The following is a 26,736-nucleotide window of genomic DNA, read 5'->3' as shown; positions in this document are numbered from 1 at the left end:
CTGCAACTCGATTGTTTAATTATTCTCATTATTTATCAGGTTTCGATTACAATATTGAGTTCAGAAGATCAAATGATCATGGAAACGAAGACTTTCTCTCTAGATTTCCGACTGAGACCCAAAACAGTACCTGCATTAACCAGATTGATGTTTTCCTAACAAGTCAGATCATTAAAATGAGTTTGGATCATAAGCTGGTAGCAAAAGAAACTTCCCATGACACGGAAATGAATAAGATAGTACATGCTTCACAATATGGGCAGATTTCACGATGGTGAGCTGAGTCTTCATGAAGTTTGTTACCCTCAAGGGATGGGGGGTAATGATTCTAAAATCTCTGACTAAAATCATTATGAAAGAATTACACTTTGGACACATGGGTGTATTGAAAACTAAAGGCATTAGCCAGAAGTTTTGGTTATTGGAAATGACAAGACAAAGACATCGAGGAGATGATTGCATCATGCAGAGCATGTCGAGAAAAACAAAACACACCACAAAAAGAAGTGAACCATCCTTGGATACCAGCTACTAGACCTTGGGAAAGGATTCACATTGATTTTTCTCAGGGCCGGACTTACCTATGGGCGGAGGGGGCGAGCGCCCGGGGCCCCCGGGCACAGTAGTTTTTATTAATAACTTCGAAAATTGATCAGACACTTACCAAATGGCCTTCTTTTGTAACAGCTTTATTTTTATTTTCATTATCCTATATTTAAGGTTATTGTTGGGTGCATTTTAAGGCATTACTAGGAACGAAATTCTTGACCCTAAGGGACTTTTCCTCAGAGTTACACTGGGCCCCACGCTTAGGCCTGGTTTACACGAGCATATGTGCTAGGCTGTGACGGACAAGTTTCAGTTTCAATGAAGCCGCTCGCCCGAACGTACGGCCGCGGCGAATGAGTTTAAGGGGGCCCCGCGCTTGGGGCAAAAATACAATAAATATAAAAACTCTTGTCCCAACGTAGAACGTAACTTGTAAAATTGTGTTGTGTTAAAAGGAGATTCACTGGAGCTCAAATACTTTTAGAAATAAAAACATTGCTCCGTTTATGTTTTATTAAATGTTATTCTTTTCTTTTACCTCTAAGTATATACCAATCAGGATTTTAAGGGGTAGAAGTATATTATCCGTTCAATTTAAAGGTTTTGTAAATTAGTAATTAATTAAGTTATGTGTCGAAATTCTGATCTCCAATTTAGTCTTTGGAGTCAAAATCATACAGCGCCAGTAAGATTTTTTAAATCTATATAGACACTTTAAAACAACTAGAGTCGTCTGATGTTAACAAAAAATTACATTTATTGGGAGTTGGCGAGCATTGTCGACTGAAATCGTAAACAAGCGATAAGCAGAAGCAGCTGCAACAATAAATGATAATGAGCTGATAAGGGATCCTGTCTAGTCCTGTCTGTCTCACGCACGCGCATACACACTCATAAAATGCCTTATCACCTATCCAAAACAATTTAAATCACTTTACTCCCATAGTTTGTCCTTTGAGACTAGTGGTCACGTCAAGTTGGTTGAAATTGTCTTACTTTTGTGTTATTTTATTGTAATTCTGCAAACTAACAGTACAAAAACAAAGCTGAAGTGAGTAATGTTGTATTCAATGCTATGTTTGTGTTGTATTAATCGATATTGGATCCATTTAAACATCTTTCAGTTACTCATATAAATAGTTAGCTTGTGAGTGTTTATTAGACATTGCAAGATTTTGCTCGTCAATAAAAAACTCAAACTTGAAAGTCCTCAATGGTACTTTTCATGCTAGGACTTAAACATATTATAAAAACGAGAATGCCTTATGTACCAAAACCATTATGAAAATAAAATAATCACACCTATATTGTAGTAATATTGTAAAATCATACAAATTGACGGCAATAATCGATAATTTAAATACGTAATAAACAAAAATATATCAATACTTCTAATCCAAATATATTATGGTAGCCTACCATGCTACCATACCAAATACTGTATGCCGTCACTGGTACTACAAAGCAATTGAAACATTTGGTCAGAGTTCGTTTAAATAGTGAATGCAAGAGATTAGGTTTCAAACATTTTTATTTTTTGTGTATAAAATTAAAAGATGCTGTATATAAAAATAGTTATATTTTAAGAACAATTTTTGATATAGAACTTATTGCTTACTAGTGTACATGTTGCTCGAATTCGAGCAATTGCAAAGTATTCTAGGAGTTATTTCAAAACGAATAACAGTCATATTTAAAATAAGTTTAAAAGAGTCAACTCAAAGATTACCGGTGTGTAACTCAGACCATGTTTATCTTCGTTATTGATAAACCTTAAGCATTCCGGCCGGTTTTCTCCTTCTCTAAATGCCTCGCTGTACAGGACACACAGGTCATTGATAGAGGGCCAATTGAGAACGAAAAGTCGTTTTGGGGTAGTGTTAGGGCGCATTTGTAACCTAATAGTTCTTAGTTGAGATTGTCCAGGGTCAGGTGCTGACTGTGATGAGTTAAGCCTATTACGCGCCACTGTTCTGCTGCGGTCGTTATCACGATTACGCCTCCTGTCTATGTTTCGTTTTCGTCGCGTTTGAGGCATTTTAAAAAAAAACAACCAATAAACAAATTATAGGTACACAAAACAACAATAAATGCACAAATTTAAGTTAGAATCATGCTAACACGATCCGTCATAGCGACACAAAACAACGATAAATACACCAAATTTGGATACAACCATACTAACACGATCCGTCTTGGGGTTATGTTTACACAAACTCGAATAGTAAATAAATGTACTTAATGCGTTTCATTGAATTGAAAAATAAATAACGGCAATTAAATTATACAGCTGATCAAAATGTAAACAATTATGTTCTCCATAAGGATAACATGGGAACTTTCAAACCCACTGGGGCAAAGCCCAAGGGACTTTTTCAAAAATGTAAGGCCAGTTTGCAAATCTACACGACACGCTCTTTCCAATGAGACGTCAATGGATAAAATCGGTTAAGAAATGGCGGAGGAGTTCAACCGACAAAGTTTCATGTAGCGTATTAATTATATAGATTTGGCCTTAAATTGCTCTATTTGAAGCCAAAATTTAGAAAATTTTCCCGGAGGAGGACCCCCCCAAACTGAAATCCTAGGGCCCATTGGAAAATTTGCCCGGGGCCCCTGAAGTCCTAAGTCCGGCCCTGATTTTGCTGGCCCTACAAATGGACTTTACTTCCTGTTAGTCATTGGCACGTTTAGCAAATGGGTAGAAGTGTTACCTACGAAATACAGCTACTTGGACAGTCAAGGAGTTGCGAAAAATGTTTTCTACTTTTGGATTACCATATGTTCTTGTGTCAGACAATGGACGATTAGAATTTAATTAGAACTTAATTGGAATTTACTAGTTTCCTTGGACAGTCTGGAATCACATATAAAACAACTGTGCCATATCACCCTTCATCTAATGAGCAGGCTGAACGTTTTGTTCAAACTGTAAAAAAATCACTTAAATGTTTAGAAAATGAACCTGGGCCCCCAATGAAAAAATACATAGATTTCTAATGCAGATCCAGCTAGCACCTAATTCAACGGGAACCTGTTTTTACTTTCTCATGTTTAATAGGAAGATCCGCACTTATCTAAGTCTACTAAAGCCTCTGGGAAAACACGAACGTACCAGTCAAAAAGGCTTAATGCGAAGAATCAATCCTGGGGACCGCGTACAAGTCAGAAATTAAGAACAGTTAAGATTAAAGATAGTAATCTTCATTACTGCGTTAGAATGGATGATGGTCAAACTTGGAGACGGCCAGAGGTTGACCAGAGGCTGCACACAAAACTTGAAAGGGTGGCCACTGTTACATAATTATGTTATTAGGATTCACAGATGTTCTGAATTAATTGTTTTTACGTTTTTTTAATTCAATGTTTTTGTTTAGTTCTATGTTTACATTATGAAATGATTAAATTGAGTCTTCTACAGTTCTTGTTAATAACTGTATTTAATAATTACACTATTTAATATATTTAATAATAATAAAATGTTACTTTTAGATATCAATCCGCACAGTGCTATAGTGACAACATTGTTTTGTTTGTTACATGCGTTTCTCAAAGGTCTAAAGCTCATATCGATTTTATCTGTAAGTCCATAGTTTGTTGAATTTGCACATTGCATTATTTTGTGTATTTGTGTTGTGAGTTACTTGAAACCACAGATTTAAAGTTGGTTTTGATACTACTAATTTGAGTAAACATTTTGTACTTGATTAAGATATTTTGAGTAGCATGCCTTCAGTTTCTTGCAATTCTGCATGGTGCTAAGTGTTTTATTAGTTTAATAGTCTTAAATTCGATGAAGTTTTTGCTTAACATTGTTTCTGATGGATTTTTTGGGTTGTTCATTTTATTTTTAGTGAATTTAAGCTTGCTATATCATTTTACATGTATCCGTCTCATTTCTACCCTTGTTCTTGTCACATGTGATTGCTTATTTAACCCTTAAATCATCATTAAATTTACGGAATCATGCCTATTTTTACAAAGTTTTCCCAATCTTATGAACACAAAAATCTTAGCTAAATGCTTGAACCCTAGAACGGCCATAAAATAACCGATCTAGGTCCTTGGTGTAGGGCAATCGGTCACAAAAGCACTGATCCAGTATTTTCTCCAGTAAAGCTCAGAATTAACTGATTGACTTATATTAATTGCATCCATGCAAAGTGTAAGCCCTCTTTCACACCAGTGCGGTGTGGGCCCGTCCTGTAACGTTGATGCGGGACTCCTGGAAGGGACACTAGCTACCCGAATCTGGACATTTCTAGACTGAAACTTTGTGATTTTTGGGTGTATTTGATTGAAAAGAATAAAATGAAGGTGTTTATGCTAGGTACTTGTTGTTTCTGAAAATAAAGTACAGTAGACTCCCTCTTATCTGGACACCTTTTAACCAGAAAATTTTTATCAGCACATCGGTTTAACCGGAATAGATCGGCAAGAAGTGGGCGGTACTGAAACGACTGTTCTCGGGGGAAAGATTTGATACCAGTGATCACGTGTCTAAATACAATGCTCTCCTAAATTTAAGTCAAATACTGTATACAGTATGCATTTAAACGGTTCGTTTTAACGAGTTTTTGGGAAGTCAATTTAACCGGAAAATCTGTTATCCGGACTGTCCTTGGTCCCGAGGAGTCCGGATAAGAGGGATTCAACTGTGCAGTGCTACCTCGCTAAATATACAAGCTAAATATATAAGTTTGTGTGTGCAAAAATGACTGTTCACTGTATTTGAAAAAGTTATGGAGACAGCTGCAGAGTAACAAAAGGAAGATCTTAAACTTCTGTAGAAAGTCCATGGCATAGTTATATTTGTATATTTTTTAGTACTAAATGGACAGCTCGTCATGCTTCCTTTACTACTGTACAGCATAGTTATGGCATGCTTTCACAGTTTTAGCTAATCTATACTATATTATATATAAAGAAGATGTGGGGCCTGTCTGTGTGTTTGTATGAGTTAAACTTAAAAACTACTGAACCGACTGGGCTCAAATTGAACAAAAATAAAGCTACAGCTCCAAGGATACATATAGAACCATTCCTTCTTCTATGTTGACCTAAGACTTTGCCCTGCGGGCTTTCCAAGTTCTGAGGTGGGAGTTTTAAAAGTAAAAATATTGATTGGTCTCCATGGTAACAAAGAACAAACCCACAAAGTGTAACTGCAAACAAGCAGAAATGTCAGTTGAATTTTGATTTCACATTTCCACACAGCTGGTTCAAACCAGTTTAAACATTTAAATACTGCACAAATATTACAACAGAACAGGTATGTATCATACGAAAAATCATGCGAAAAAACGAGCAGCAAGGATGTTCCCGTTGTCACACCTGGATGCTGACTGAGTTGGGAAAATGTACGAGATTGGCGTTTTATTTCTGTTGAGTGCAATTTAATATTTGCCACATGTCTGTTTTTAATGTTATACTTCAATGATGAATACCAGATGGTTAAATTGTTAAATGTGTTGTTAAAAACAATAATAGTTTTTAATCTATGTCTTCTTTAGTTGGTTCAATTAAAAGTGTTGAGTTTAATAATTCAGTTTGCCCTTTTATTTTATTGAGCTAGGTATTTTAATTTAGTGTCCAGGGAAACCACATATTTACAGGTTATGGGCCCAGGGCTGTTTAAATACGGAATTTGTTAATATTTTTTTACCTGGCTAATGAAATTGAATTAATATGGCAACTGAACATGAAAAGTATCGAATACCATTGTTGGATGGAACCAATTTCAGCAATTGGAAATTTAGAATTGAAACTCTGCTGGAGGAATTAGAATTATTATCTTTTGTAAAGGAATCTTATGTTACCAAAGTTGAATTTCTGGATAAAGACACAGATGAACAACGAGAGAGGAAGGAAGCAAGGTTGTTGGAATTAGCGAAACAAGATCGAAAGTGCAAGTCGCAGATTATACAGCGTATTGCCGACAGCCATTTGGAATATGCAAAAGACAAGGCAACTGCTTTTGAACTATGGCAATCTCTCTGCAACACATTTGAAAGGAAAGGAATAGCTAGCCAACTTCTACTAAGGAAGCAGTTACTAACAATGAAGTTTGATGCGAAGAATGATGTTTTAAATCGTCACTTTCTGAAATTTGACAAAGTCATAAGAGAGTTACGTTCTACAGGAGCAACTGTCGAGGAATCTGACATTGTTTGTCATCTACTACTGACCATGCCCAAAGAATATGACGTCGTTGTCACGGCCATAGAGACTCTATCAATGAAGGACTTATCTCTAAGCTTTGTGAAGGTCAGACTGCTGGAAGAGGAGACAAAGAGGAGGGGCGTTGGAAAAATTGAATTTGATTGTACATCACCTCCTACTGCCTTCCAGTCTCAACCAGGGAAAAAGAAAAATTTTCCAGGAAATCAAGGAACTTCTGGCAACTCGTTCAATTTCACTTGTCACAGATGCGGAAAGCTTGGACACAAACGAGCTAACTGCAGAGTCAAATTACCATAGAACCCATCAAAGAAAAATAATTCTGCGAACGTGGTCGACACCAAAAAGGAAGATGCCGCATTTTGTTTTGGAGCATCAAGTGAAGACTGTTCAGCAGATACCATAAATTGGATATTAGACTCTGGAGCAACAGAACATCTGGTTAACAGTAATGAGGTATGTCTCTCTAACTTTAAGAAATTAGAACAGCCTATTAAAATCAAAGTAGCCAAGTCTGGAACTTATCTTGAAGCAAAATGTAAAGGGGAATTGTATGTCACTAGTGTTGTTGAAGGGAAGGAAATTAAAATAACAATCAAAGATGTTTTGTCTGTACCTGGAATTAGTTACAATTTACTTTCAGTAAGAAAATTGGAAATGAATGGTTTTTGTGTTATCTTTCAAAATTCATGTGGCTTGATTAAGAAAGATAATCAAACTGTTGCGGTTGCAAAAAGAAACAATTCTCAGTTATATATGTTAAATTTTTTGCAACAAAAAGCTTTGTCAGCTTCTTCAACTGAAACAGAAATGAAACTGTGGCATGACAGGCTTGGTCATTTGAGCTATGGTTGTATTAAAAGTCTCAGGTCGCAGGTAGATGGGATGGAGTTGAATACTTCAACATTACCCTTAGAAAAGTGTTCAAAGTGTGTTGAAGGGAAACAATCACAATTTCCTTACAATCAGAACAGGAGACGTGCCACCAGACCTCTTGAGTTGATTCACAGTGATTTGTGTGGTCCAATCTCACCAGTTTCATTTGACGGTAAGAAATATATCATCACTTTTATTGACGACTTTACTCATTTCACGGTGGCCTATGCTCTAGAATCGAAGGCGGAAGTCACACGATACGTCAAGATGTATCATGCTTTGGCTACATCTCATTTCAATCTAAAGATTAGCAGATTTCGTTGTGACAATGGTCGTGAATACAAGTCAAATGAGTTGAAGCAGTTTTTTGAGGAGCAAGGAATTCAGTTTGAGTTCACAATCAGATATACTCCTCAACAGAACGGTGTCTCAGAACGAATGAACAGGACTATTGTTGAAAGGGCTCGTTGTTTAATACTTAATTGTGAATTAGGTAAGACATTTTGGTCAGAAGCTGTTCGAACTGCCGTATATCTAATCAACCGAAGTCCGACATCAGCTTTAGGAGGAAAAATCCCTGCTGCTTTATGGTACAATGAGAAGCCTAATCTTAGTAAGTTAAGAGTTTTTGGCTGTGCAGCATATTTGCTGTTACCTAAGGAATTAATATCGAGTAAATTTGACAGCAAGTGCTTGAAGTGTTACTTTACTGGATATTGTCCTAATGGTTATCGACTGTGGTGTCCTGAAGAAGGAAAAATAATCACTGGAAGAAATGTTGTGTTTTATGAGGAAAAATTTAACTTTGAGAGCACACCAATTGAAGACTGGATTCCCGATCATGTACATGAATCCAGATCGAGTAAAAAGGAAGACAAGAACAAAGAAGAACCCAGATCATTGTCTGATGAAAATCAAAGAATTTCTATACCAGATCTTGAAGAAGAGGAAGAAGAAATTGAAGATCATGTAAGTGAAGAAGAAACAATAAGACACTCTACCAGAAAGAGGAATGTGCCAAGACACTTACAGGATTATGCAGTTCTTGCTCTGAATGCTGAATCTTTTGTCGATGATGTACCGCAAAGTTACAAGGATATTGCAGCACGTGATGATAAGGATCATTGGTATCAAGCTGTTAAGGAAGAACTTAACTCTATAAAGGAAAACAAAACTTGGACTTACACTGAACTACCACCTGGAAGGAAAGCTATCTCCAGTAAATGGGTTTTCAAATTGAAGAAAGACATAAACGGAAATATTGAACGATACAAGGCAAGACTTGTTATCAAAGGATGTTCACAGAGAAAGGGTTTTGACTATGAAGAAACATATGCTCCAGTGGTTCGTCTTGCAACAGTTAGGGTGTTGCTGGCTGTAGCAAACGAACGTGGATTAATTCTTGAACAATTAGACGTCAACAATGCTTTTCTTCATGGTGAACTGAAGGAGGAAATATATATGTCCATTCCTGAAGGAGTTGAAGGAACACCCGGCTCCGTTTGCAAATTGCAAAAGGCGCTATATGGCTTGAAACAGGCACCATTAGCATGGAATCAAGCTATTCATTCATTTCTCATTTCAGTTGGTTTCACCCAATCAGAATCCGACAAATGTCTTTACGTTATGATACAAAATGATATTGTCGTGTATCTTGTGCTCTATGTTGATGATATTCTCATGGCAGGAAATAATAGGGAGAAAATCAAGGAAATTAAAGTAAAGTTGAATGAGAAGTTTAAAATCAAGGAATTGGGAGAACCAAAAACATTTTTGGGAATCGAAATCTCCAGGAGTGAGGGGGAAATGTACTTAAGTCAGACTGCCTACCTAAAGAGTCTTCTTAAACGATTTAACATGCAAGATTGTTGCCCAGTCAAAACGCCAATGGAAGTAAAACTAGAAATCAAAGGCGGAAAAAGGACTGATAAGCCGTGCAGAGAAGTAATCGGATGCTTAATGTATGCAATGCTAGGTACAAGGCCAGATTTGAGTGCTATAGTAAATTTCCTAAGCAGGCATCAAAGTGACCCAACAGAAGAACTCTGGAAATGTTTGAAGAGAGTCCTAAGATATATAAAAGGAACAATCGACTTAAAATTATGTTATCGAAAGAGCAAACAAGATGACATTATTCTGGCTTACGCTGATGCAAACTGGAATAAAAGTGGAGATTCAAGATCGACCTCAGGTTATCTCATACAAGTGTTTGGAAGTACTGTAAGTTGGGCAACAAAGAAGCAATCTAGTGTTGCGTTATCATCTACAGAGGCGGAATATGTAGCTTTGGCAACAGCAGCAGCCGAATTACTCTGGATGAAGTATCTGATAGAAGATTTTCAAATTTTGCTTAAGTTACCAATCCGCATCCTGGAAGATAATCAATCTTGCATACGACTTCTACAGAAGTGGGAGCATCGCCGATTGAGACATGTGAATGTTAAATACAATTTTGTGCGGGAACTTCACCAGCGGAGAATCATGTCTGCAGAATATATATGTTCGGAAAATCAGATTGCAGACATTTTTACAAAAAGTCTGCCTGCACCTCGGTTTGGCAATTTGAGAAAGATGTTAGGATTGTTTGTTTGTTAATTGTGTCAAATGTAAAATTATTAAATTGAGGAGGGGTGTTGAGTGCAATTTAATATTTGCCACATGTCTGTTTTTAATGTTATACTTCAATGATGAATACCAGATGGTTAAATTGTTAAATGTGTTGTTAAAAACAATAATAGTTTTTAATCTATGTCTTCTTTAGTTGGTTCAATTAAAAGTGTTGAGTTTAATAATTCAGTTTGCCCTTTTATTTTATTGAGCTAGGTATTTTAATTTAGTGTCCAGGGAAACCACATATTTACAATTTCTTAATGCAATTTTACTCATACCTGGAAAATCCAAATATTTGTTAATCCAAACAAGGTCCGAATTTTGATTAGTGGGACTCTGGTGTATTTTGAATGTTCCTGATTTTGAATGTTTTGTTACTACAATAGAGAGAGGTGAGAAAGACAAGAGCCAGCAGGATAAGCAGCAGTTCTGGAGCGCAGCCCAGAGGCTAATGTCAGCTGTGAAGCCTATTGGAGCTGCAGCTCAAGGACAGGAGCCAAAACCTCTCAAGAATGAAATCACCAACCTCAACAAGGCCAAATGTAAGCCATCCGCAACATTACCATCATAAAGCTTTATTGTTGAGTACACTCTTATTCAAATGTGTTCAAATTCATGATAAAAGAGTATATGTTTTTCACTTTTTATTTCAAAATTCAAAGTCCTGTCAAAGTCTTTGAGGCTTAAAACAATAACGTTTTTGACATTCAATCCCTATGTTAAATTTGTAGCCAGATACTTCATGATAATCGTTGTAGTTGATGTGAGCCCCCGACAGATTGCGCTGATCTAAATTACTAAATTCTGTTGAATACAAAAACTGTTTTACTAAGTCAAACTTTTGGAATGACTTACGGTGAGCTATAGCAACTGTCATGACTCATCAACCTGGTCAGCTACAAAAAAAAAAGGTATAAAATAGAGTATTAGACACTAGCGCATTTTGTGACTCGTTCACACAACTGCGCCCTTTTTCAATAAACAAATGGTGACAGCTGGTCCATATTGATGGGATGTCTACTTCAGTATCCAAAAGTTTTAGCTCTTACTATCTTACATAAGCCTAGTTAAAAAAACAACAGCACTTCTCCCTGTGTACGATTTTTATCCAGACCAAGTGTGTTTGCCAATTTATTTATATTCTAGTGGACGGTGACGAGCTGGTAGAGAGTGTGTTGAGCTCCATCCCCCCTGATGCAATCGAGCGAGGAGTGCCATCCGAAGCACTACTCAGAGAAAGGTTTTTTAAGGTAAAGTATTGTGATTGTAGTTCCAAATATATCAAAGATACAAAGAACGTAATTAACATGTGACACGTGATCAACTTGGATCTTGTAAATTGAAGAAGCTTGCCAGAGCATTAGCTAGTGTATTCCCAGCATATGCCATCAGAGAACCATCAGAAAAGTGACACTGCTTCAGATGCTACTAGCCAAACTTTAAGGTGCTGTATCTGAACGCTGACATTCCTTAGGCTAAGCTTGACAATGAAGGTAATCTTGTTAATAAATGTTCTGGGTTGAAGGTGATTAAGTGTGCAAGAGCATGGACTAGTGTGCCTTTATAAGAAGTATTACTGCTTTAGGTGCTGCTGGATTTCAGGGTGATCTATCTGAATGTTGACATTCCTCAGGCATAGCTGGGTAATGAAGGTATCTTGTTAATGTAATGTTCCGTGTTGAAGGGGATACATTTTCAAGATCGTGGACTGTTGTGCCTTTATGAGAAGTATCACTGCTTTAGGTGCTGCTGGCAAGACATCAGTGTGTTCTATTAAAATGTTGACATTCCTCAGGCGTAGCTGGACAATGAAGGTACTAAACCAAGGTAGGCTATCTTGTTGATATCATGTTCTTTCTCTGTTGAAGGTGATGAGGTGTAAAAGTAGTATCAGAAGAAGTATCACTGCTTCAGGTATCACTATTTCAGAGTGTTTTGTACCTGAACATTGACATTACTAAGGCTGAGCTTGACAGTGAAGGTTTCTTGTTGTGTCAAATGTTTTTTTCTGTGTTGAAATTGATGAAGTGGGCAAGGGCGTGGGCAGGTGTGCCTTCAGGAGAAGTGACACTGCTTCAGGTGCTACTAGCCAGATTCACAGGGCTCTCTCATTGATTTTCCTCAGACTGAGCTCTACAGTGAAGGTTTCTTATTGTGTCAAATGTTTCTGTCAATGTTTCTGTGTTAAAGGTGATGAAAAGTGCAAGGGCGTGGGCATGTGTGCCTCCAGGAGAAGTGACACTAATTCAGGTGCTACTAGCCAGATTCACAGGGCTCTCTATTAATTTGAACATTGACTTTCCTCAGACTGAGCTTTACAGTGAAGGTTTCTTATTGTGTCACATGTTTCTGTCAATGTTTCTGTGTTAAAGGTGATGAAAAGTGCAAGGGCGTGGGCAGGTGTGCCTCCAGGAGAAGTGACACTAATTCAGGTGCTACTAGCCAACGTAAAAGCCTAGCATGAACTCTTATGCTTGTAAAAAACAATTTAAAAATTTGCACATGTATCATAAATTAATGTTTCTATAAGCACTTTATAAGTCTCTCTCAGTTATGTTTTTCACTTAGGTAACATACATGTAAATTATGTTTGTACAATAATTTGAGTTTATTGTGATTTTTAAGTGTCAAAAAATCTTAAATTCACAGTGCTCTCTATCTGAACATTGACTTTCCTCAGGCTGAGCTTGACAGTGAAGGTTTCTTATTGTGTCACATGTTTCTGTCAATGTTTCTGTGTTAAAGGTGATGAAAAGTGCAAGGGGGTGGGCAGATGTGCCTTCAGGAGAAGTGACACTGATTCAGGTGCTACTAGCCAGATTTACAGGGCTCTCTATCTGAACATTGACTTTCCTCAGGCTGAGCTTGACAGTGAAGGTTTCTTATTGTGTCACATGTTTATTTTTTGTGTTAAAGGTGATGAAAAGTGCAAGGGGGTGGGCAGATGTGCCTTCAGGAGAAGTGACACTGATTCAGGTGCTACTAGCCAGATTTACAGGGCTCTCTATCTGAACATTGACTTTCCTCAGGCTGAGCTTGACAGTGAAGGTTTCTTATTGTGTCACATGTTTATTTTTTGTGTTAAAGGTGATGAAAAGTGCAAGGGTGTGTGCAGGTGTGCCTTCAGGAGAAGTGACACTGATTCAGGTGCTACTAGCCAGATTCACAGTGCTCTCTATCTGAACATTGACTTTCCTCAGGCTGAGCTTGACAGTGAAGGTTTCTTATTGTGTCACATGTTTATTTTTTGTGTTAAAGGTGATGAAAAGTGCAAGGGTGTGTGCAGGTGTGCCTTCAGGAGAAGTGACACTGATTCAGGTGCTACTAGCCAGATTCACAGGGCTCTCTATCTGAACATTGACTTTCCTCAGGCTGAGCTTTACAGTGAAGGTTTCTTATTGTGTCACATGTTTCTGTCAATGTTTCTGTGTTAAAGGTGACGAAAAGTGCAAGGGCATGGGCAGGTGTGCCTCCAGGAGAAGTGACACTGATTCAGGTGCTACTAGCCAGATTTCAGAGTGCTCTCTATCTGAACATTGACATTCCTCAGGCTGAGCTTGATAATGAACCTGCTATTGATCCTCAAGAACTTAACAACTATGACATCCTTTCTAGAGCTAAGTATGTAAATTGTGTGTTTTACTGCTATGCTTACTGTACCTTAATACCTTAATACCTTAATACAATTGAATCAATTGTTAACATCTTCTTGACAATCGCCTACAATATTTAAATTATTAACCACAGAACTTAACTTATTTTTATAATTTATCTCATCGTTATCAGTCCATTTAAGCCTTGGTAATAATAGAAGCACAGTGCCAGCATTATTTACATTTACAGTGAAATTAATTTTAAGATGCAATGTTACCGGCATGTGATCAGAACCTATTTGTTTTAGTAGGTACACTAAAATCCCTTATCACATCCAGACAATCTAATGAGACCAAAGCGTAATCTATAACAGATGTCCCTTTTGCACTAATCAAAAAAGTATACTCCCGTTGACTGTCATTTTTTGTCCTACCATTAATTATAACAAACCCATAATTTTCGCACATTTCTAAAATCAGTTTACCTTTACTGCTTACTTCAAAATCACTTTGACTTTCTGACCTTTAGAACAGTATCCTTCAATATATCTAACTGATTAGGAATTTGTTGTAATAATGTACACAATGTAATAATGGCAAGAAGAACTCCGTGATTTTATGTCCACTCATACAAATCCGATATCCACTACTATGCGAAATAAACTATCAATGTCTAGTGCCTCAACTTAACTGACCCCTGTTCGATTGGGACTACTGATAACAAACCCATGAACCTATGAACCGCCATTAAAACTTCACGTAGACGATCATCCTCGGCAAGCACGACGTTATCACAATTAATTTGTTGCTGTCCTATCACATTCCTGGCTGCATCTTCTATATAATTATATGTTAAAGATCTCCAAGAAATCTCTCTGATATAAAGTTAAACACTTTACTAGAATAACTACTACACTTTACTCAAATACTAGATTTTTTTATTTATTAGAATAACTGGTAAAAACGTAGGAGCTAACTAAACGGCCGTGTGCTTGAAATGCAGTCAGTACTGCCAACCTTCCGTTAAAACTAATGTTTAAATGGATCTAAGTGGAAATCCATTCAGGCACATTGAAATTCGCTTAGTATGCGGGTTTGCTGCAGTGGGGATATTTATTTAATAATAACAAATGCAAACAAAACTAATGACACCCAAATGACAACCTGTGTGTTTGAGGTCATGTTCAACAATGTTAACATCCCGCTAAAAATATCAGCTGCTGCTCAGAAGCAGTCAGTGTTGCTAAAGCCAAAAATATAAATAGCCAACCTCGTATCACATGATTTTTCACAGTCTACTTTATCCATTCTACACAATGTTTTCATTTATACTCTGATAAAATTTATGTTAGTGACATTTTTGTTGTCATTGGTTTTGTTTGTAAATAAAGCCATAATTTTAAATCCTGGAATAACACAATTGGTTATTGACCGAGTCTTGTATGTACAGATACTATGTAGACAGAGGAGAGTTTGACCAAGCCATCCGCTACCTGAACCTGCTACAAGGACCTGCAGGTCTGGTAGCCTCAGACTGGGTCAGGGATGCTCTCATGTATCTAGAGACTAGACAAGCTGCCGAGTTGCTTCTAGCTCACGCCACCACACAGCTCTAATCACACTGCATCTGTGTTCACATTGTTAAATTTGAAGTTTAATTTATTCAATTGTTTTATAACATTTAAAAAATAAATATTAAGTCTTGAAACTTTTACTTGCATTTTTTGTGGAAATGCACTATAACTCATATTATTACATTTTTATGCTAAAACTGTACTAAAACTGGTTACTAAAACTGTTCAGCAAAACTGTAAATCTTTCATTACAACTCTTTTGTCTGAAGTATGACATACCTGCCGAGCAGCACTCCAGGCAAAAATGTCTTTCCCTAGCAAGTAAACTTCCTCTAGAAAAGTCACATCTTCCTGCAGCAGCCTGTAGAGATGATACTGACGTCGTAGTTGTAAACACTATACAAGGAATGAACTCGTAAAACACTAGAGGGCTCCACATCTTTGAATTTCATTGACTTAACATTTTTTAAACAATAAAACATACTGTGACCTAATGCGGTTTGAGTTGGGAGGATTTGATACCAAGAAATATTTGACCTAACAGAGAGGTTAAATGATGTTGGTGTAACACTTAATTTTCATCAAGTGAGAGATTTTTCTGGGTTTTTTGTTAAGTTGGGATCATATTTTATAGTGAGACCCTAAACATTACTGGGAGTTTTTCTGAATAACACCGTGGTCAATCATTTTCTGAGTAGCAGCTTTAAGTCTGGACTGTATCCGGATGTAATCAGTTCCCATTTATCATTAATTGAATTAACTAATTATATTTTGTAACACCTGTTAAACATTATGGATACAGAAGACTCCCTTTTATCCAGAAACCTCTTATCCAGATATTGGATTAACTACACTCGGCAGAAGTGACATCTCTTTACCAGACATTTTTTTCAGCACATCGGTTTAACTTGACTGGACTGACAGGAAGTGAGCAGTCTTTTCTAATAAGAAAGATTTGAGACTAGTGACCATGTAGGAGGTACTGTAGTCTACTGAAGAGTGAAACTACATATGTTTGGACTGTTTTCTGACAATTGTTCTACCAGCAAAGGGTTACACTGAAAGTACCTGAACCTGATCAGTATATATTAGTACTGTTTTAGAATTCGGCTGAAGGTACTGCAATCAGTCTTCTTGTCCTATGTCTGAATCAAGTGCTTGTCTTACTTGGTCTTTAAAGTTCAGTCATGTATGAGTTTCTTGATTTTTGTTTATTAACTGTTTCCCAAGCATTTCAAGACTAACTTTTATAGCCCAGGCAAATTAGACATATGCTCCCCAAAAAATCGTCTAAAGCTGGAAAGTGTTTTAATACCTTTTGGGGGTCCCAAATAAGACTCCTGTGAGTTTGCGACGGATTCTGACGTCTGCTTAAGTTTTGGGAGTCGAAAAACTATGAAAATTTTGCACTTTTTTCAGTTTTTCGCTTATAACTCCTAAATAACGAATCCTAAGGAAAATGTTGTTCGAAGGTGTCTTTTAGTGCATTAAATTCCGCGTCGATTGATGTTAAATACGTCAAAATCGGCCGAGCCGTTTAGCCGCTGTAGCTTTTCAAAGTTGGGATATTTTCATCAACATGGCCAAAAGGTTGATTATTTGGCCAGTTTTCGACTTACAACTCCTAAACAACGCATGCTATACAAAAATGCGCCTGTAGTTAGTTTGGAAAACACAAAATTTGGCGTAGAATTATGATTATGAATGACTAGATAGTGGTTTATTTCATGGTTATCATCCAGAGGTTTATCCAAGAATGTGTGAAGGGAAGGGTAGCAAGACCCCCTATGCAATTTTAAATCTAATATTGTCGAGGGGGTTACAAAAATTCTAGGATTCGTCCTAAGCTCCCATTTATACGATCCCATCTCTGGACACTCCCGAATGATGTTAAGCGATTCTAATATATAATAAGATACTACAACGAGAAAGATTTTATTAAATATGGCAAAAATGTTATTTTTTAGCTTAATAAACGAAAGATGATAATGTGACGGATGTACATAGTTTTACTATGTATTTAGCCTATTAAAAAAAAAAGATTGGGACTTTTCGTAGATTTTACCATATAATCTTTCTACTTCTCATCATTGGAATCTTAAGAATAAGGATTCATTCTTTGCTCTTATAGGTCTTGCCACAAATGGTGACATTCGGTACCATCTTTTTCGTCAGATATCGAATTGAGATAATCGTGCCCCTTGCAAGTCTTTCAGGCAGTAGTGCATTATATCCCCGCATTTCATATGGAGCGAGAAAATGTAAACCTTTTTAACACGTACACGATTGTCGAGATAGGTAGACGGAGTTGAGAAATTCTTGTCGAACCGGTGGATTAGCCGTAGTGATGGGAGTTAACCCATTGACGTTAATTTTCCATACCTATCTCTCTGAATTAAGTACAATTTTAAATTAGCTCTAAAGGATTGGTGGATGAGCAGCCCCTTTTGTTAGAATCAAAGTCAAAATTAGTTGAAAGTGTCCTCTAGAAGAGACCAACCCTCACTTGATTTGGATATTTTCTGCTCCCAACCATGTATAGGGCCTACCTGCTTCTGCAACTTCGCCAAGCGTTGTAACCCGTCAGAACACAGTGAGATTCACATTGATTGGAGTAAACAGCATGAGTAGTTTTAGGCTACATGAATAGTTAGATTTTCGACTCTTCTACATCACGCATTCTTCATCAAATTGCGCTAGTGGGTACGGACCTATTTTTAATCCAAAGTATGATTCAAATTGAGGCTTGGATTTAATGTGAAATATCACATGTTGACTGAGGGGGCAGATTCTTCTTTGACCTTTGCTGTTGCCATCACAGCTCGCGATTAATGTCACCACTTACTTTTATTCTGCACAGTTTATGGTCATTATAGGCTTGCCTATTTACGATTTTCTTGCAAGCTGTGCCTTTCCATTATGCTTTATACATATCTCGCGTTGATGCTATCATATGTGATAACTGCTGATCTGATTGACATGAGCGAACTATTTTCAGTAAATGGGTCGTGACACTGGAACCATTTGATGAATTTCTTACTGGTATACTTGTATACTTGTGTTGATCCCACTAGTAGCTTTCCAGCCGTGGTCGTCAAAGTTGTTTAATTTTCAGGTAGGGCCTATCTTCTCTTAATCCTCCAAAAATTCTTCCAACTTGTAATAGGCCTTTTCTATTAAATAATTTTTGAGGTTTTTCTTGAATAAATTTTTGTCTTGGCAGCTTCTTATTTCTTCTGGCAATTTATTATATATCTTACTTGCAGTATGATGTGGTCCAGCTGTCACTAATGATGTTCGGTGACAATTCAGGTGTATATGGTTTTGTTGCCTGGTGTTGTAATTATGTACTTCGTGGTTGCGTTTGAAGACTTCCGGAAATTTCCATATCATCATAGCTGATTCCAATATATAAACGGAGGTAAGGGTGGGAACTTTAATATTAATAAAAAGTGGTCTGCAATGTTCTAAAAAATGGGTTTTACAAATTATTCTAATAATTCTCTTCTGTAGTAGAAAGACTCTGTTTGCTTCACTGCTGTTGCCCCAAAGTACGATGCCATAACTCAATACGCTATGAAAGCAGCCATAATAAACTTTCATCAGGATATGATGATCCACTATGTTTTGTAGTCTGCGCATAAGACAACATAACAAGTCTTGAGGTTACATGATCAATGTGGATATTCCATCTAAGGTTATTGCTTATTTTGATTCCAAGATAGTTTACGTTATAATTTATTTTTAAGCTTTGATTTTTTAATTTTTCTTTTTGATCCCACCGTATCCGTGGAGTTTATATTGTCAACTTGCTGATAATATGTTGAAGAGGTGATCCCACGATATACCTTAACTTGATGGGTAGCATTCACTGCGATGGGCCTGCCAGCGAACCATCGGGCTAGATCCACATCATTGATTCCCCTATCTCGGAAAAAGCTCTTCACAGTAAGATGTTGCTCTCATGAGCACTTACTTGTTCATAGGCCATGCTGCAGGATCCATGACGTCACACTAGTGGATAGATTCACTGCCATATCCCCTATGTTTTTGGTAATTAGGCTGGTTGTTTGCCAGATTTCAATGGTAAGATTTTAAACTATTGACAAGCATCTGATCTAGTGTTAACAATCAATAGCGGTTAAATGGTGAAGCCGATCTTAATGAATTGGAAAACATTCTACGTAAACCTCTAGATGACCATCATGGAATAAATAATTAATAATTATAATGAATATAATAAATAATTCATTCAGAATATCTAATAATTCATAATCCATTTAAGGACAGGATCTATGTTGTTATCAATTTTATTAAAATTTCCCAACTTTAACTTTAATACTTTTTTTCAATGAAATGGCGTCCATACAAAGTAGGTAATTGCCGTTATTGATTAATAAAAAAAAACATTATACGCAGAATTTTGTGTTTTTCAAACTAACTAAAGGTGCATTTTTGTATAGCATGCGTCGTTTAGGAGTTTTAAGCCGAAAACTGGTCAAATAATCAACCTTTTGGCCATGTTGATGAAAATATCCCAACTTTGAAAAGCTACAGCGGCTAAACGGCTCGGCCGATTTTGACGTATTTAACATCAATCGATGCGGAATTTATTGCACTAAAAGACACTTTTGAACAACATTTTCCTTAGGATTCGTTATTTAGGAGTTATAACCGAAAAACTGAAAAAAGTGCAAATTTTCATAGTTTTTCGACTCCCAAAACTTAAGCAGACGTCAGAATCCGTCGCAAACTCACAGGAGTCTTTTTTGGGACCCCCAAAAGGTATTAAAACACTTTCCAGCTTTAGACGATTTTTTGGGGAGCACACCCTATATTTGATCTAATTTGCCTGGACTATTAGTATGTGCTTTACTCTTCCCTTACAAACTAGATGATGAGCAGTATTTTACAACTAGAATGTTCTTATTGGTTATTATAATTTGAAAGTTGGTAAGATAACACAAATCAAACATGAATTGAACCAATGCACGCAAGCGATACAAAACATATTCATGCCTCGAAATTGACTTCAGCCACTCCCTTGGTAGATTTCTCATCCTTATGGAACAGCTGAAGCCAATTTTATTGTTAGTTCTGTGCGGTGCACTGTAGAGCTAATGTTTTGTTAACAATTTGTTTATTGTTATTTCAGTCATTTAAAACCTCGTTCAACCAAATAAAGTGAGCTTATCATAAACAATAACTCGTCTCCTAGTTATATAACCAAAAAGTAAAGGACAAATCATGAAAATAACACTAAAATAATATAAACAAAATCTCGTTGACACTAGCTATCAGTATCACCATACACGAACTAGACACGAAAAACAAGCTTCAAAATTTACAATGGGATGAGAAGTCAACTGGTGTTTGTTAGTCTATGCATAAGCTGATCCAAAAGGATAATAAATTGAAAAGGGAGTTTAATTGGGGGTTCAGGGTGTAGTCTAAAACTATCCAGTTCAGGAAAGCTCACAACGGGGTCTCAGAAAAAATATGAGTCACATGGGTACTGGATATAATAGATTATATACAGTATAGGTAGGATTTTTGCATAAGATGAGTGGGGCCACTGCCGTTCCCAGTTCCCACCCATTCCTGCTCCCCTACACCACTGAGTTTAACCGATGTTATTGGAAAATGATGGTTCACAATGTTCTACCATGCAAATGTCATTACATGATTTAAGACCATCGGTTGCTCATAATGTTTTGATTTATTTGCTGTGTTTTATAAAATGGTGTGCTGTACACTGGAAGATGTAGATATCTTGGCACAGTGGAGGTGGAAGACACAGAGAGGTCAATGACTCAATGACCTACTAAGCTCATCTCTACAGCCTCTGACACTCTACTGCCCACCATCAGATTATTACCATTAAAACGTACCATTTATTATGATAAATTTGTTCTAATAAAAATGTTCGGGGTTTCAATTATTACCACAGATAAAGTTCCTAAGTTGAAAACCTCGTTAATTTTGTGTATGTATTCTGTTAATTTTTTATCTCGTTGATACTTTGTAGTTGGAATAAGGCCCATTGAAATTGGTGTACAATAAGTGTATTTTTTGGGATTTTTCAATTTTATACTGTTTAAGCGTACATTTTTTATTAATAATAAAATTTAACATTCAATAACGATGTCGAATAAGTTATATCTTATTAATTTACCTTAATAAAAACAAGTTTTTAGGCTATTGCTATTGGAATGTCTATAATTGTAGCAATAAACTTTAATCTTTGACCAATTTCTTATATTTTTAACCAGGATGCGTCCCATTGTGGGCCCTAGTAAGATTATCTATGCTTAAGCTATGGTATTTCAGGGATTTAAATCCTGAAACTAATAATACCATAACCGAAAATGAAGTTAACTCTTAACTTAAAGTAACTCTTTAATTTTTTTCAAATCAACCTTACCTTTTTAACAAAATCAAACAGAATATATATCTATCAAAGTTATACATGTTTGTGCCAAATTTTATGGAAATGAGCAGTAGTTATGGATAAAATCTATTCATATTATTGTTATTCGCCTAAGCTAATTAAACATATCTACTCAGTTGCTGGATTTGTAAAAAATGAGGTACCGGAACTGTAACCTATTTAATATGATTAGTTAGTTATGCCAATATTTTAATCTTTCTAAAAGAGAGGTACTGGAACTCCATACCACCAAAGCTTTGAACTACTCTCTCTGGAACAACATACATAATGATTTTTTTGCTAAATTATGAGTTGATATTGTCACTAAATCTTTTGACTTTTATTTGCTGAAAAGCCTGAGACAAATCAAGTTTGCTAAATTTCCTACCACCCCTTAATGCTACAATCAGATCATCTACCCTGGCTATAGGGTGTCTGTCAATTTACAGCATTTTATTTATGGTATAACATTATAATCTCCACAGAGCCTTATCAACCCATCTGGTTTAATCACGGGCTCAATAGGTGTTCCATAACCACTCGATTCAACCAGTGAAAAAATGTTGTCTTTGACTAACCTATCTATTGTTCTACTTTACCCTTAGCATAGGGAATTTGTCTAGGCTCAACAATATTGGTTGTGCCCCTTCATTGAGATGCAGCTCAAATTTACGTTTGTTGTTAAGACATAACTTATCGGAAAAAACACTAGGATAATCGTTTAAAACGTTGCAAATCACTTTGACTGACATTTCCATTAGGCCTATTGATAACATTTTGACCCAATTAACATATTCCTGAATTATTGCCCTTACTTATTATGGGACACCCTTTATATTGTATGTTTAACGGGAGGTTTTTTGGCCTATGGGGACCTCAAAACGAAAAACTAAATCGGTCCTGGGTCCAGGTCTTACTTTGGTAATAAGGATATTCCCTATATGAGGAATTCGCAAAAACTTACAAATTTGAGCACCGGCCTCCATATGTATTTTACTGTGAAAAGCACCGGATCACCGGAACCTGAATAGTTTTTCTGTGGTTTTATAATTTCCTAATGCCAGATTATTAGTCTTAATAATGAATATAACAAATTTTGTCATGCACTTTCCTTGTTTCTTGTCATTAAAAACACAACCAATTATTTTTGCTTAAATGTTTCAAATTTTACAAGTAGATCAAAGATGTATTCTTTGGTTAGGACTACCCAGCTTGGTTTTGCCCCTTCAAATATGAGTAGACAAAACGGCTACTGCTGTAGCGTTGCATACCTCCTGAATGTAGGCCGCCCCCACTCGTCTCTAATAAATGACCGCTATTTATAATAAGAGTATTGTATGAAAACATTAATATCGTTATAAGTAAATAACAAGGCTTAGGAATGGTTTAAGACATCTGTGCCAAATGTCATCAAAATCGTACAAAAATTACTCAAGTTATCGCGTTTACGGACGTATATACAGTATTGAGTAATTTTTATCTGATTTTGACGAAATTTGGCTTGGAAGATGTATAGGGTCTGATAAACTTGGATTAGTTTGTCAACCAGCATAATCGGACCATGGGAACGGGGTTTTGTAGAGTGAAAATAGTTTTTTTTAATATTTTTGATACCAAAAACATAAAATTTTTCAGTTTCTCTTTAAACTAATGCAAAGAGCTTAAAATTTAATAATTTAGTATAATTGAAGTGGTTTTTACGGCTATTGGTTACGGAAAAAAACTGTAAATTTAAAATTCCCATTTCATTTTTATAGAGAATGAGTAAACTGTTGTAGTTTGATTGTTTATTGATATATTTTGATCAAACTTGGGAAATTTATTTATTATCAAAGCACACATTGATCTGTGTGTAGTAGCAAACCTAGGTACTTGTTAAACATATAATGTTATTAAAATAAATTTAATTGAAAATCCAATTTAGGCAAATGGAAATTCGCTTAGTCCGCAGGTTTGCTGCGGCGGGGGCTTAATTGAAATGCTAATAGCTTAGTAATGAAATAAATAAATTTACCAAATTTGATCAAAATATATCCATAAACCGTTGTCGTTTGCTTGTTTGTTTTTTATACAATTTCATCATAAAACATTTCATTATAAACGTAAAACGACTGTTCGAAATGTTATCTTTAGTTATAATATAAATCTTTCTGGTGGTTCTAATAGATTTCCTTTTCATATCTATATATATATATATATATATAACGAAATCACGCAATTGCAATTTTGATTGTGCAAAACAAATTCAAAATAAATAAAAAAATATCGAAAAAGTTCCATTTTTCATGCCTGGATTTTTTATGAGTCGAAGTGGGGTTCAATTATAAAAATGCTACTGGCTATATCCTTCTTTAATAATACATATACGATATACGCTCGGCTCTACCCCGGAACAGTTTTACACATATCTTTAGTATAGTTTGTATCGAGAGCCGCGGCTTATCACACAGCTAGAGTCATTAGTGATTGGCGGGATGTCAGTTTCTTATGTTTTTATTTATTCTCTTTACACGACAGTCAGGGACTGAAGCATCGTGCTCGACAAAGGACCGTCCTACTCCCAACAACTTAGACGATTCTTCCATCCTCGCGAGGCAAAGCCGTTTAGGTAATGAAATGAAATGAAATGAAATGAAATGCTTTATTGTCGTTAAAACTGAGTACAAAGTTCATGACAATCGTCAAAAGAAAAAGAAAACAATCAAGATGGCAACTAAAACTAAAACTCTAAACCAAAGTACTCTTCATGTTTATACAGGCAAGCCTGGGTTAGAGTAGTTTTTAAAACATGTTTAAATTTTGAAACACACAGGTTTTTGATGGATGCAGGCAAGAAATTGTACATTTTAACACCTTGGTACTCAAAACTATTTTGAGTGGCTGTATACTTATGCCTTAGTGTAGACAGATTATCTTTAGATCTAGTACAATAGTTGTGAACATCAGATATCTTTTCAAAGTGAGAAATGTTTTCTTTTACATACATCAAACTTGCCAAAACATACAAGGATGGAAATGAGAGAATGTTAAGACTCACGAAAAGGGGCTTACAATGTGTTCTTCTATTCACACTACAAATTAACCTCACCGCCTTCTTTTGTAAAGTAAAAAGCAACCTGTTAGCATAAAACTGTTGGCCCACAGTGAGGTACCATAGGACAAATAGCTATGAATGTGGCCATAATATATACAAATAAGGACATCATCTGAAACAGTGGACCTAAGTGCTCTTATCATAAATATGCCTTTTACAATTTTAGATGCTACAAAATCTACATGTGAAAACCACTTCAAGTTTGACTGCAAATGAAAACCCAAAAACTTCAGAGTGTTTACATCATTACCGTTACTGCTAAGACTAATAGTCAGGTCCTGAGTCTTATCAGCATTAAGACATAACTTGTTTGCATTACACCAGTCGTTAATAACAGCAGATTTTGTGTCCAATGTGTCTGTAACATCATTCAAAGAGTTACCCCGTACACACAAGGCCAAGTCATCAGCAAAAAGAAAGCTTTTTACAGATAAGTCATTAATATTACAAGGTAAGTCATTTATATACAGTATAAACAGGGTAGGGCCCAATATAGAGCCTTGGGGCACTCCGTGGGGCACTCGAACAGGGCTAGAATAAGTGCCATTTAGATAGACTTTTTGCCATCTGTCACTAAGATAAGATTGAAAAAACCTAACCAAAACAGCATCAAGGTTATAGCAAGAAAGCTTATTCACAAGGAGATCATGAGCCACTGTGTCAAAGGCCTTAGACATGTCGTATGATCTGAACACTATACCACTTTTGGCCTCTAAACTTTGAAAGCAATTTGATATCAGTGCTTGGGTTGCTTGGACAGTGCTGTGTTTGGGCCTAAAGCCAAACTGACTACTTGCTAAAAGGTTACTATCCTCAAGATACTGAGAAAATCTACGATGTACGAGATGTTCCAAGACCTTCGACACTGCAGGGATAATAGATATAGGCCTATAGTTAGCAATGACATTTTTAGGCCCTTTTTTATGGACTGGTATAACCTTAGAAATCTTGAACTTGTTTGGGTAGCAGCCTTGTGTTATACAAAGATTAAATAGGTAAGTCAAAACTTCACTTATGTAACTAGAAGCTAACTTCAAGATGGGGACATTAATTCCGTAAATATCTAAACAAGAGCTATTGTTAAGACTGTTGATGGCTGCATACACCTTTTCTACAGTAAATAGTCCAATCCTAAAAGCATTGTTGTCCTCAATAGTCGGAAGAGCGTTGCAAGAGGTCAAATTTCTTAGATATTGCTCAGGACCATTTGAAGAGGCGGGAACATTACTTCTCAGGTTTTCAACACAGTCGACAAAGTAGGAGTTCAGTCCATCGGCAGTTAGGCAGTCAGGAATAGACAAAGGCTTACTATTACAGTTGCTTATTTCATTAATGATTGACCAGGATGTTTTAGAAATATTACTAGAGTTTAGCAGTAAACTGTTGTTATGGTCAAGTTTGGCTTTCTTGATTTCTTTGCGGTACTGCAACTTTAATGAGTTGTACTTAGTTTTAACTTCAGCAGTCCCTGCATTACAAAACAAAAAATATAGCCGGTCCAGCTCTTTTTTCATATTTACAAGTCCTTGATGATACCACCTTTTGTTAGGTTTGTTGTTAAAACCGACAGTAGTTTTCAAGGGAATCGAACCATTTAAGGCCCACAACAGTTTGTCAAAAAACACTTTGAATTTAGCATTTAAGTCTAGGCTATGGTCATATAATTCAAACCAATTCAACTGACTAAGATTGGATAAGAATTTTAAGGAATTCTGAGGATTTAATTTCCTATTAACTTTTCTCGGTAAAGAAATTGGATTAGATTTAGAATATGACTCGATGTTCATTGACAGAAAGGCCGCATTATGATCTGAGACAGGAGTGTGTATA

At 36.2% G+C, this 26,736-nt stretch overlaps 1 protein-coding gene across 2 annotated transcripts in view; it reads left to right on the top strand.

Annotated features, from left to right (window-relative positions):
• LOC128986222 (MICOS complex subunit Mic60-like) overlaps positions 1-15,520 on the top strand; it is a 49,038-nt gene extending 33,518 nt beyond the window's left edge. For both annotated transcript variants that reach the window (XM_054406453.1, XM_054406452.1), the window contains exons 13-16: positions 10,602-10,757; positions 11,362-11,465; positions 13,652-13,836; positions 15,259-15,520. In XM_054406453.1, the coding sequence (XP_054262428.1) occupies positions 10,602-10,757; positions 11,362-11,465; positions 13,652-13,836; positions 15,259-15,424 (611 nt within the window). In that variant the 3' untranslated portion in view covers positions 15,425-15,520. The remainder of the gene's footprint in view (positions 1-10,601; positions 10,758-11,361; positions 11,466-13,651; positions 13,837-15,258) is intronic.
• The last annotated feature ends 11,216 nt before the right edge of the window (positions 15,521-26,736 follow it).

The sequence above is a fragment of the Macrosteles quadrilineatus genome, unplaced genomic scaffold (assembly GCF_028750875.1).
Source record: "Macrosteles quadrilineatus isolate MER2022 unplaced genomic scaffold, UCM_ALF_1.0 Scaffold_2__2_contigs__length_208266976, whole genome shotgun sequence".
NCBI lineage: Eukaryota > Metazoa > Arthropoda > Insecta > Hemiptera > Cicadellidae > Macrosteles > Macrosteles quadrilineatus.
This window is presented reverse-complemented; position numbering and strand designations above follow the sequence as displayed.